At 41.1% G+C, this 12,600-nt stretch overlaps 1 protein-coding gene across 1 annotated transcript in view; it reads right to left on the reverse strand.

The window, feature by feature from the left end:
• Positions 1–564: 564 nt before the first annotated feature.
• Positions 565–12,600, reverse strand: part of KCNG4 (potassium voltage-gated channel modifier subfamily G member 4) — a 38,500-nt gene continuing 26,464 nt past the window's right edge. Inside the window, 1 exon segment of the mRNA XM_007477238.3 lies at positions 565–1,335. Coding sequence (XP_007477300.2) covers positions 565–1,335 — 771 coding nt within the window.

Below are 12,600 nucleotides of genomic sequence, written 5' to 3' on the forward strand. Positions count from 1 at the left end.
GCACTTTAAGCTCTACAAAGCATTTCCCCCCAAATAACCCTCTAAGGCAAGTAGTACAGTATTATTATGCTCATTTTACAGGTGAGCAAATGGAGGCTCAGAGAATTTAGGAAGTCCTAGGAAGTCAAAGGCAAATAAAACGAGCCTGATTAAACACATCAAAGCATGACCCATTTGTTACGAGGAGGGGACGAGCAGGGGTTCAGGCTGGATAACTGGACGAGGAGAGGTCCATCTTTGTAGCTGGAGGGTTTGGGGAGGTCACAATTCAGAACTGAGCCTCTGCTATGGGTTCCCAAGAACTCTAGAGAGCTATGGCAAGGTGAGCTTGGGCTAAGAACAGTTTGTATAGGATAGGCGGGAGCTGGGAGTCTAGAGACCCAGCTTCTCCTCCTGGACCTCTCACTGGCTCTCTGGGGGATCATGGGCAAATCATCTCCCCTGTCAAGTGGAAGTGGTTGGCCTAGATAGTCCCTGTGGTCTTTTCCATCTAGAATACTATGAATGAGTTTCCTCCCTCTCCCCCTTTCCGCCCAGGGAGGTTTCTTTTCCTGTCTTCCATGGTCATGGGCATTTGAAAGGTGAGGATGTTCCTCCTCAGAGCAGGTTGTCCGTTTCCCTCAGGAGCTCCTGCTCACTGGGTGGATTGGTGTTTTGTATGCGGCTCAGCCGGGCCTGAAGTCTCTCCTGTTCCTTTTTCAGTTCTAGGTAAGAATGGGAGAAAGTATGAAAGATGGATGTTGCTGGGAATGCCATGATTAATATCCCGCTCAGGATGCTGCTCAGGGCCACCACCTGTCCTGGGACGCTCCGGGGCACCATGTCCCCATAGCCCACAGTGGTCATGGAGATGATGGCCCACCAGTAGGAGGCTGGGATGCTGGTAAACTCAAGGACCCTCCCCGATTCGTTCTCGGCCACGTAGACTAAGGGGGAAAAAAGAGTCACGGCGACACAGAGGAAGAGCAGGAGAAGGCCAAATTCCCGGGTGCAGCGGCGCACGGTGAGACCCAGGGTCTGCAGGCCCAGGGAGTGCCTGGCAAGCCGCATCACATACAGGATGCGCAAGGCCCGCAGGATCCGGAGCACCAGCCCCACTTTCTCCAGGTAGTTGTTGCCGCTTGACTTCTCACTCTCTCCTTGGGCATCGTCGGACACAATGAGTGACACGTAGTAAGGGGAAATAGCCATGATGTCAATGATGTTCAGGGGTCCCTGGAAGAACTGGCACTTGTTTCTGGCCTGGATAAATCGCAGGCAGAACTCCAGGGAAAACCAAGCAACGCAGATGGTCTCTATGATGAAAATGTAATAGCACTTCTGAGAACATTCACCCTGTGAGGGGACAGGGAGGGGTAAAGAAGAACAAACAATCACGAAAGCACATCAGTGGGTTGGAGGAGAAAGGGCCAGGGCCCACTCCCACACAGAGTCAGAGGGGAGGCAGGGACCTGACAGAGTTCTGCTCCTGCCTCTATGATGAATGGCCATCACAGGTCATCTCCCTTCTTGGGGGTCTTCAGTTTCTTGGTATGTAAAATGAGCATCTCTATGCCCTTCCCAGCTCAGACATTCTGTGTTCTAAGATCCTTCCCAGTTCTGATTTTCTGAATTCTAAGGTTCCTTCTAGGTCTCACCTTCTATGTTCTATGGTCTCTTCTAGTGCTGACATTTTTGGTTCTAAGGGTCCTCCAAGCTCTGACATTCAATGTCTTTAGGTTCATCCTATGTTCTAAGGTCCCTGCCTGTATTGACATTTTGTGTTCTCATCCTTCCAAGCTCTGACATCCTGTGTTCTAAGGGTCATCCATTATTCTAAGGTCTCTGCCTGAACTGACATTCTATGTTCTAATTCTTCCAAACTCTGACATTCTGTGTCTTTAGGTTTCATTTCAATTCAGCTATTCTATGTTCTAAGGTCCCTGCCTGTACCAATACTCTTTGTTCTAAGATCTTCCCATCTCTAACATTCTGTGTTCTAAGGTTCCTCCTAGTTCTGACCTTCAGTGTTCCAAGATCTCTTCTAACTCTGACATTCTATCTTCTAAGGGTCCTCTAAGTTCTGACCTTCAGTGTTCCAAGATCTCTTCTAACTCTGACATTCTATCTTCTAAGGGTCCTCTAAGTTCTGACCTTCTGTGTTCCAAGATCTCTTCTAACTCTGACATTCTATCTTCTAAGGGTCCTCTAAGTTCTGACCTTCAGTGTTCCAAGATCTCTTCTAACTCTGACATTCTATCTTCTAAGGGTCCTCTAAGTTCTGACCTTCAGTGTTCCAAGATCTCTTCTAACTCTGACATTCTATCTTCTAAGGGTCCTCTAAGTTCTGACCTTCTGTGTTCCAAGATCTCTTCTAACTCTGACATTCTATCTTCTAAGGGTCCTCTAAGTTCTGACCTTCAGTGTTCCAAGATCTCTTCTAACTCTGACATTCTATCTTCTAAGGGTCCTCCAAGTTCTGACCTTCTGTGTTCCAAGATCTCTTCTAACTCTGACATTCTATCTTCTAAGGGTCCTCCAAGTTCTGACCTTCTGTGTTCCAAGATCTCTTCTAACTCTGACATTCTATCTTCTAAGGGTCCTCCAAGTTCTGACCTTCTGTGTCCCAAGATCCTTTGCATCTCAGATATTCTGTGGTCTAAGGTCCCTTCCTGCACTGATATTCTATGGTCTAAGCTCCCTCCCAGCTTTGACACTCTATGTTCTAATGTCTCTCCCAACTCTGACATTCTTGAAAAGTCCCTCCCAGCTCTGACATCCTATGATCTTTGAGGCCCATAACATTTTGAGAATCTTGAACTCTAGAGCAAAGAAAGTAAAAGGAAAGCCATCCTTGTGCTGCCTTTAGAAAGAGGAGTCCTAATGATAAAAGCCACATAAATCATCGGACACCCTTGTAGCTGAGGTTGTTTGTGACTGGAAGGCATTCCTTCTATTATAAATATTTGTTGACTAACCAAACACTGCCTTCCTGAATTTTTCTTTTTAACTGTCAGGAAGACTTGATGTTGTGGCCAAAGATATAGCCAAAGACTTGTCCATATAGCGTTAGTGTTATGGGGTGACCTGGTGGCAGGGCACCTGGGCCTGAGTTCCATTCTAGCCATTACTAGCTGATCTTACTTCTCTGAACCTTCTGTGTTCTTAGGTCTCTTCTTGCTCTGACATTCTATTTTTTTTTACTTGTAAAATGAGTATAATAATATGTTATTTACCTCATAGAGGCATTGTAAACCAAATACATCATAAAAATGTAAACTGCCACTATTTATGCCTTCAAGTGATGGGATGATGGAATAAGATACTCCAGGATTAGAGGAGAGGCCAAAGAACTTCCCTCCAAATATTCATTGATCCAACATTTATTATGAACCTTTTACTTTGCAAAACTCTTTGAGTGATGGTCAATTAGACCTGGACTCTGTAGTTAGAAAGCTCACAATGGCAAGACACATACAGAGAGCTGAATTGGTAGCCAGAAGGCACAGATTCAAATCCTGCTTCTACTATTGACCTGATCTGAGTCACTTCTCCTTTTCTGAGTTCAATTTCCTTGGGGCCAAAAGGAGGGGATTGGACCAAAAGGTATCCAAGGTCTTATCCCAGTCCTAAAAATTTGTGATGTGACATATTTAGAAACATTTATAATAGAAATGATGTGACTTATAATGATAAACATTTATAATAATTATAAACAGTACTAAGGCAGAGTGTTAAATGACTTGTAAATAGGTTTAAAGAAAGGGAAGTCTTACTGAGAGCATGAGATCTTTTCCCCTTATTTGAGTTTTATTTTTCTTTTCATCATTGGCCATTGCCATGTGACATTCTAGGAAAGTATGCCTGGCCATCTGGGAATCCTGAGGATCTTCCCCCACCTCCCTCACCCTAGCTAAAGGGGTTGAAGACTAGGGATCAAGGGGAGTCACGTAACCCCGCCTCAGCCAATGGGAGTGAAGGTAAGCTCTCCCTGGGAAGGATGAGATTAAAATAGCTTATACAAAATTCTCTTGGGACTGAAGAAATGCAGCATTACATTTGCCACAAGGCATTTTCACTTACACTACACACACACAACACATACGCACCATCTCTTTTAATCCTCACAAGAACCCTGTGGGTTAGGCAGGGCAGATTTTGAGGTCCCCATAAAAGACATAATCAGAGTAGTACAAAGAACTCACATTTATCGGAGGTCATCAAGGCTTCCCTCACAACAATTCTGGGAAATCTTAGGCTTGAGGATTCTTCTCTACATTTTATAGATAAAGAACCTGAACCTTAGAACAGAGATTCAAGCAGGGTCAATTCAGGAACACTTGGTCCAAGCCCCATCATTTTACAAATGAGAAAAGGGAGCAGCCCCTTTGGAATTTGTACCACTGGTTAAGTAGAAGAATTGGGATTTGAACCCATATTCTCCTTTGTCATTCTTTCTACCATGCTACTGAGGTGATTTGACATGAGTCATATTTGACATGTCACAATGAATAACTGAGTCAGGATTTGAACCTGAGTCTCTTGTCACCTAGTCTGACACTTGATTAAGTTCTGTTTAAAGGTTACAACTTTTCTTTTTTTTTTTTAAGATACTTTTCTTATGCCAGCTAGTTGATGTGGGCACTGAAACTTTTCTATGTGAGACACAGTGGATAGAGTGCCAGGTCTGGAGTGGGGAAGACTTGGGTTCAATTCTGGTCTCAGACACTTCCTAGTTGCGTGACCTTGGGCAAGTCAGTCTGTCTCAGTTTCTTCATCCGTAAAAATGAAGCTAATGACAGCACTGACTCAGGAGTCAGAAGATCTGGACCTCTTTTCCTCTTACAACATGAGTTTTCTCATCTGTAAAGTGACGGGGCTGGTCTAGGTGGTCTCTGGGGTCTCTTCCATTTTTTTACCTGTGATTCTGTGATCTTGTAACAAAGACCCTTGAATGGGATAAAAAATGACCTTCCGTTTGAAACTGCAATTACAAATCAGAGGCAGAAAATAAAAGAGGCAGTTGTTTATTCCTTTCATGAAAGGGGCACTTCAAGAATGGGCAACAGAAAAGGAGGAAGGTAATTATGGACAGTTATCTGGTCTATTGGGGCAACCAGGTGGCACCATAGTGCATAGAGTGTGAGATTTAGGGTCAGGAAGATTCATCTTTGTGAGTTCAAATCTGGCCCCAGACACTCCCTAGCTGGGTGACCCTGGGCAAGTCACTTCACCCTGTTTGCCTCAGCTTCTTCTTCTGTCGAATGAACTGGAGAAGGAAATGGCAAACCACTCTAGTATCTTTGTCAGGAAAATCCCAAGCGTTGGGCATGACTGCAAATGACTGAACATTTGAAATCTGGTCAAAGGCTGCAGAGAGGTCAAGAAGGAAAAGGACATTATATTTGGCTATTAAGAAATTGTTAGTAATTTTTGAGAGAGCAATTTCAGTTGAATGAACTAGCAGGGATGGACAGATTGAGTGAGGGTTTTTTGAGGATGAAGGGACGTGATTGTGTTTGTAAGTAGTAGGGAAGCAGTCAGGAGACAGAATAGTGAGAGTGGGAATCATAGAGGATGCAATCTGCTGGAGAAAACAGATTGGAATGGGATCACTTGGGCATGTGGAGAAGCAAGCCTTGACAAGGAGATGAGCCAGCTCCTTATGGGAGACTGGGCTGAAGAAGGAGATAGTGGGGGAAGATGCCTAAGTGTGTGAAATAAGAAGTTCAAAAGAAGCAGCAGATCTCACCAAAAGGCTCCTTTGTTGAGGCAGGGATTTTAGCTGATCAGGAAGCTGGTCATGGAGGGCTGGAGGTTTAAAAGGCTTGGAAAAGCTGTTGTGGTTAGTGGGTATAATGAGTTAGTTGGGGGATGTGTGTGTAAAAAGATTGTCTTGCAGCAGTGAGGGCCCAGTTGAGATTACAGAATATAACCTTGTTGTTGATCCAGTTTGGTTGGTTTCATGACTTTGTCCAGCTTTATTCATGAATATCTCTGGGAAGGGTTATTGTGTGGGGAGAGTAAAGGTATAGGGTCTCCCCGAAGTCAGTGAGGAGGGAGCAAAGAACTCTCCAAGGAAAGGAAAGGAAAACTGGGATCATGATCAGGAGAGTGTCAGAGCAGGAAGAGTTCTTAGAACATAATAAGAATAATTAGCATTTCTAGGGCACTTTAAGGTTTACAACGCACTTTACAAATGTTTCCTTAATAGAACTTCACAACAGCTTTGGGAGGGAATAATTTTCATTTTATGAATGAGGAAACTGAGCAGCAGATAGAGCTTGATTTGCCCAGGGTTGCCCAGCTAGCTAGTAAGTGTCCAAGGCTAGATTTGAATTCAGGTCTATTCTGAATTCAAGAGTAACACTCCATCCCCGGTGCCATCTAAATACTTCTAGAAGAGAACATAAAATGTGGGAGCTAGAAAGGATCTTTGAACATAGAATCATAGCTTTAGAGTCTAGAAGGGACCCCAGGGGCTACCTGTGCAACTCATTCCTTTTATAGATGAAGAGATTGAGTCCCAGGGACTTGCTTGAGACCACCTAGGTAGAATCACAGACTATCTGAGTTTGAAAGGATGTTAATATGCTGTTGCTGAATGAAGGAGGGAGGCAAGCACTCATTAAATGCCTAATATGTGCCAGGAACTGTGCTAAATGCTTTACAAACATTATCTCATTTGTTCCTCATGGCAAAGCTGGTAGGTAGGTATTTTTATCACTCCCATTTTGCTGATGAGAAAACTGAGACAAACCCAGAAGTTAAGTGACTTGACTAAGATCATACAACTAGTAAGTGCTTGAGGCTGGATTTGAACTTGGCTCTTCCTGATTAAAGAGATTCTATCCACTGAGCCACCTATTTGCCTTTACTTAGAATCTCAGAATAGTTATATTCTCTAATAACAATAACTAACATTCACATTGTGCTTTAAGGTTTACAAAGCATTTTATAAATAATCTCATTCAGCCCTCACAACTCTGTGAAATAAGCAATAGATGTGTTTTCTATTCATTTCAAAAATAAAGAATTTGAAGCTCACAGAGGTTAAATGACTTGCCCAGAGTCACCCAGCTGGTGTCAGAGGTGGCACTGAATCCAGGATTTTCCTGATTCCAAGCCCACCTCTTTCTATTATACCATATTGCCTCTCTAAACCAGAATTTTAGAAATGAATCGGACAAAGAGGGACCTAAAGGATCACATCCCCTCCTTCAAACAATTGACAAACACTGTACTTAGTGCTGAAGAAAATAGAAAGCTTAGCCAAGAATGACAAGTCATCCCAGAGCAATAGAGTAATAGCTATGATCTAAATGGAAGAATTATGTTTTAGTTAATGTGCTAGAGAGAAGTGGGTATGAAAATTGGCTTTTTGCCATGGTATATCTTAAGAGAAAAGCATGTAGTATTTTAATTTAATCTTGTGTCCTTATTTAACTTTCTTTGCATGTAGAGAAAAGGAGTTCAGAGTATCACAGAATCTTTGAGTTGGAAGGGATCTCAATGGCTATCTGAGCCAATCTATACACAAAAAGAATCTTCACTAGGACTTATTCATAAGTATTCTTGTTGTTGTTCAGACATATCAGTCATGTCCGACTCTTCATGACTCCATTTGGGTTTTTTTTGGCATTTCTTGTGCCATTTCTTTCTCCAGTTCATTTTAAAAGTGAGGAACTGAGGCAAACAGGGTTTAGTGATTTTTCTAAAGGCTAAGCAAATATATCTACAAAATTCCTTTCTTCTACTAATTTAGGAATCCTCTCCAAAAAGCCAATGAAGTTTGTCTGCATAACCTGTGCTTGCTGAAGCCAGGTAGGTTTTTGCCATCACAACTTCCCTTTTTCATGTTCACCAAATATTCATGTAATGATATTTTCTGGAATTTTCCCAAGAATAAAAGTCAAGCTCATTAGCCTCTGGTATTAGGACTCTGTTCTTTTTCCTTTTGTGAAAAGCTGGCCAGGATCTGCCTTTTCCCAATCTGAACTTCTCTTGATTGCTCTGATCTTTCAGTATCATAAACAACAGCTCAGCAATCATCCCTCCCACTTCTTTCTGGAGTCAAGGATGGAATTCATCCAGCCTAGGTGAAATGAATTTATCTTCTTTCCTTTCTTGAGCTGGCAGTCATTTCTAACATGAAGATCATTTATATAATATACAATCTGATATATATAGTTATATATGTTATATATAACTAATATAAAAATCATTTTCTTTTGCTGAGGACAGAGAAAAAGAATAAAGAATGACCCTTATCCCTTATCATTATCAAATCCACACCATTCTAAGGTCCTGTTCCTTCTTCGATCATCTCCCCCCCCCCCCCCCAACAATATAGCTTAAAACAAACCCTAACAAGCCTTTTTTGGCTTCCCTTGGCAGCCTTGGCTCATTCTCAGGTCTAATCTGCCTTTTTGCATTAAGAATTTCAATTTGTTTTTTTTTTTCATTGCCTCAATTTGTGCATTTGCATGGAGACATTTGAGGCCAGGGGTTTTACTTTGGGCTATTTTCTTAGATTTTGTCACCTGTAAATTTCTGGATATCTCAGCTGCTATTCTTCATTTCCTTTCTTCTTTGTGGCTGTCTCTAATTTGGGGATATACTTAGGGAGTCTTCTCCTTCCCTCTTTCTTTTCATTTTAAAGACTTTTTGATTAGATTTGCAAAATACCTGGCAAGAACATTTTTACCAGCCTTTGTTAGGTGTGTGCCACCTCTGGCCAGGAATATGTCAACTCTATGATGTAAGCTATGGTCTAAAACCCATTTTCAGAAACCTCCTTCCTTTTCAGCTATTTACTTCCCCAATTAATTTTTTTTTCTTTTGCATCCCTTTCCTTCAGTGAAGAAAAAACAACTGGTATCCCTATTGTCTTTGGTTTCTTTGCCCAAAATTTCATCAGTGTTGGCAATATTTTTAGGTCCCTTTTGAAAGTGATATTTATGCCTACTTAAATCACAGAATCATGTAATAAGTATCCATTTTGATAAGTCTTGGGCAGTTCTTTGTGACGGTCTTGGGAATAGCCTCTGGAAGGCAGAGCTCTCTTTTTGTTCTCAGGTCAACAAGTAGCTGTCTCTGTGCCCCTGAGCAGAGAATGACCAACTACTACTTTGACTCTCCTCCTCTTCCTCCTCTGACTTTTACTGGGCAATCTCTCCTGGGTAACTTTTGGGTTTCTCTGAGCTTTAATTGGGAACCTGCCCTTTTCCATCTCTTTCTCCTGTGCGCTACATTTTTCCAATGTCCACCATCCCAATAAAGGTCAAATCTGCCCTCTACTTCAGATTCATTTTTTGCCCACTGAATCCTTGCTTCTATTTTCCTTAATAGTATGTCATTGTTCCTAACAACCCGGAGTGTAGAGAGACATTTCTGAAGTCCTTTCAGTATATGGCTTCTGCCTCTGACATTCTTTGTTTATTCAGGCCATACTTGGAACATACTTGAAACATGTTAGATGGCATGGTGGATAAAGAGATAGTCTTGGAGTTAGGAAGACCTGAGTTCAAATCTTGTATGACCATATGCAAGTCACTTAACCTATATTTGCCTCAGTTTTCTCATCTGTAATATAAGGATAACATCTAACTCTTGTTCTTGTGAGGGTCAGATGAGATAGCTGTAAAACACTTTGTAAATCTTAAAGCACTATATAAATGCGAACAGCCCTTGAGCCATGGCAGACAGAAATACAAATATCACACACTTTTGTCTTCTCTATAATGGCTGATATTTTTGGCTTTTTTGCTTTGAATGACTGGTGGATGTATATGCAATAACCCTGGATAAGACTTTTATAAACAATGTTTACCTCTTAATTTGACATGCCCAATCAAATTCTTTTTCTTTATCTCAAAGATTTCATAGGCACAGCAAGATCTACTTTCTTTGCGTCCTGGTACCAATATTCTGTTTCACTTGTTTTTGCCTTTAGAGTAAAGAATAGCTAGATAATGCAGTGGATAAAGTGCTGGACCTGGAGGCAGGAAGACTCATCTTCTTGAGTTCAAATTTGGCCTCAGACACTTACTAGCTGTGTGACCCTGGGCAAGTCACTTGACTCTGACTCAGCTTCCTCATCTGCAAAAAAGAGCTGCACAAGGACATGACAAACCATTTCAATATCTCTGCCAACAAACCCCCCAATGGGAGCATGAAAAGTCAGACACAGATGAAAAAGGACTGACCTACTTTAGGGTAAAGGTGACTTAAGAGAAGAGACAATGTTTTAGATAAACCACAGATCTGAGCATGAGGTTGGCCCTCAGTATTCAATTCAACCAACACTGATTCAGTCACCATCATGTCAAAGGGATTGGTTCAGTATTAGGAATGCAAAGAAATAAATAAAATCATATTTGTCCTCAAGGAGCTATTTTTGGATAAGCAATTAAACACAGAATTAGAATTATTCTCTAACCCCTTGTTTTGGATTCCTCTCCATACTAGGTAGTTATAGCTACAATATAGTGAGTGTCATAGAATGAACACTGACTTTGTAGTCAGAAGTTGTATTTCAAATTCTGACTCTGATTCTCTCTGCTGTTGTGACCTTAGGCAAAGCATGTAGCCATAACAATTCTGTTTCCTCAGCTGTAAAATGCGGGAGTTAGAAGAAATGACTTCTAAGGTCTCTTCAGTTCTTTATCCTATAATTCTGTCCCTAGTTTGAAGACCTAAGGATCAGCATTCTGGAATTATCTGGATCTTGGCATCTTTCCCTTTAGAATGTAGACTTGAAGGTAGGGACTTTCATTTTTATCTTTGAATTCTGTAAACCTTAGAATAGTAGTTGGATTAATAGTTGAGGCTTAAATATGTTTGTTTATTGATTGATATCACAGGACAAATTGGATAATGAATAATAACATGACTTTCAGTTAATCATCAAACATTTACTGAATACCTAGCATATGTAGTGGGAAGGATAAATATATATACTGAGTTGAAGCATAGAAGATGATGACAGAAAGAAACTCAGTGTCCATGGGACCAATGGTAATACTCAACTAAGACTTACATCAATCAGAGATAGGGCTCAACCTATCAGAAGTAACATACCCTTTAAGAAGTAATAAAGAATAGGTTGATAATATTTGTCAGAGAACATTGTTTAGCCTGAGATCATGATTATTACCTCTGCTTTTTTTTTTTTTACTTTAGCTGAGGCATAATAGATTTTGCTCTAGCCCCTTGTTTTTATTCTGTGTGTGTCTCCCTGCTTTAAATGTAGAAAGCATATTGCGGGTATTTTCTTGTAGAGCGCATATTGTGGGTATTGATTTTTAATCCACTCTGCTATGCTTTTCCATTTTATTGGTGAGTTCATCCCATTCCCATTCACATACATGATTGCTAATTGTGTTCCTTTCCATCTTATTTTGCCCATTTACTCTTCTACCAGAGAACATTGTTAGTCCTCTAGCATTGGTGTTATGAGTTGTCCTGACCATAATTGACTCCTCTTTGCATGTCCTTATTATATATTAAATTGTAAGCACCTGAAGGGCAAGTAGCTTTTGCCTTTCTTTCTCTAGAGCTTAGCACTGTGCTGGCTATATAGTAGGTACTTAATAAATGCGTATTGATTGATTGATTGAAACAGGGTCCTGTGGTACATATATGTTCCCTGGTCACATGGGTCCCTTCTCAATTTGTTTTTCATAAGTATTCCCTGGCCATGCATATTTTCTGCGTGTTTTACATTGGTGATGTGGCAGTCTATGGGAGGAAATACTTTATATGTACATGGAAGGATTCTTTCTTGTCCCTTTATTTGCTATTCTCAGTAAATATCTTTTGGTCTGAATTAAAATATCCTCTAACTAGCTGGTAAAAAACCCCACATTGGTAGGGGTTCATGAATTAGGGTTTTCAATGGGTCCTGATTTCAATCTGGGGTAGCTTTTCTGGAATAAGAGGGAGTCCTTTAGGTGCTACAAATATATTGGATTAAGAAGCAAGTGACCTGGGTTTGAGAGAGGTCGTATGGAGATCATAAACTCTTTTAGGGCAGGGAGTCTGTAGAACCATAGGTTTCAAATAGGAAAGGAACTTAGAAGTCATCTAGTTCAAAATTCTCATTTTATAGATGAGGAAACTGGGGCCAAGAGTGCTTAAAATGTTTGCGACTTTCACAGAGTCAAATAGGGTATAAGTAGCAAAGACAGAATTTGAAAACAAGTCCTCTGACTTTCCATTCTGGAGTCATCTTTGTTTAACCTCTATCCAGCTTAGAACGTTGCATGTGGGAGATGTTATGAAATGCTAGATGAACAGATGATGGAAACAACACTTGACTGGGAGTTAGGAGACCTGGGTTCCAGTTTTGGCTTTATTGTTAGCTTGTTATGACCTTGGTCTAGTCACTTCCTTTTATGAGCTTCAGTCTCTTTAATCCCATTCACTATGAACATTCTCTGACTTTTTCTCTGGCTTACAGTCCATGGATAACTTGCCTGAAGTTCTGGTGGAATAAGAAGTCAGGACGGTGCCTCCTGTGAGGTGCAGGAAAGCTAGGACTGTAACCTTTCTGTTTGAATATTCCAGGCATGCAGCAGCCCTCTCCTCTCCAAGCCTCTCCTTGCCCAGAGCCTCGGA

Source organism: Monodelphis domestica, chromosome 1 (genome assembly GCF_027887165.1).
Source record: "Monodelphis domestica isolate mMonDom1 chromosome 1, mMonDom1.pri, whole genome shotgun sequence".
NCBI classification, from domain to species: domain Eukaryota; kingdom Metazoa; phylum Chordata; class Mammalia; order Didelphimorphia; family Didelphidae; genus Monodelphis; species Monodelphis domestica.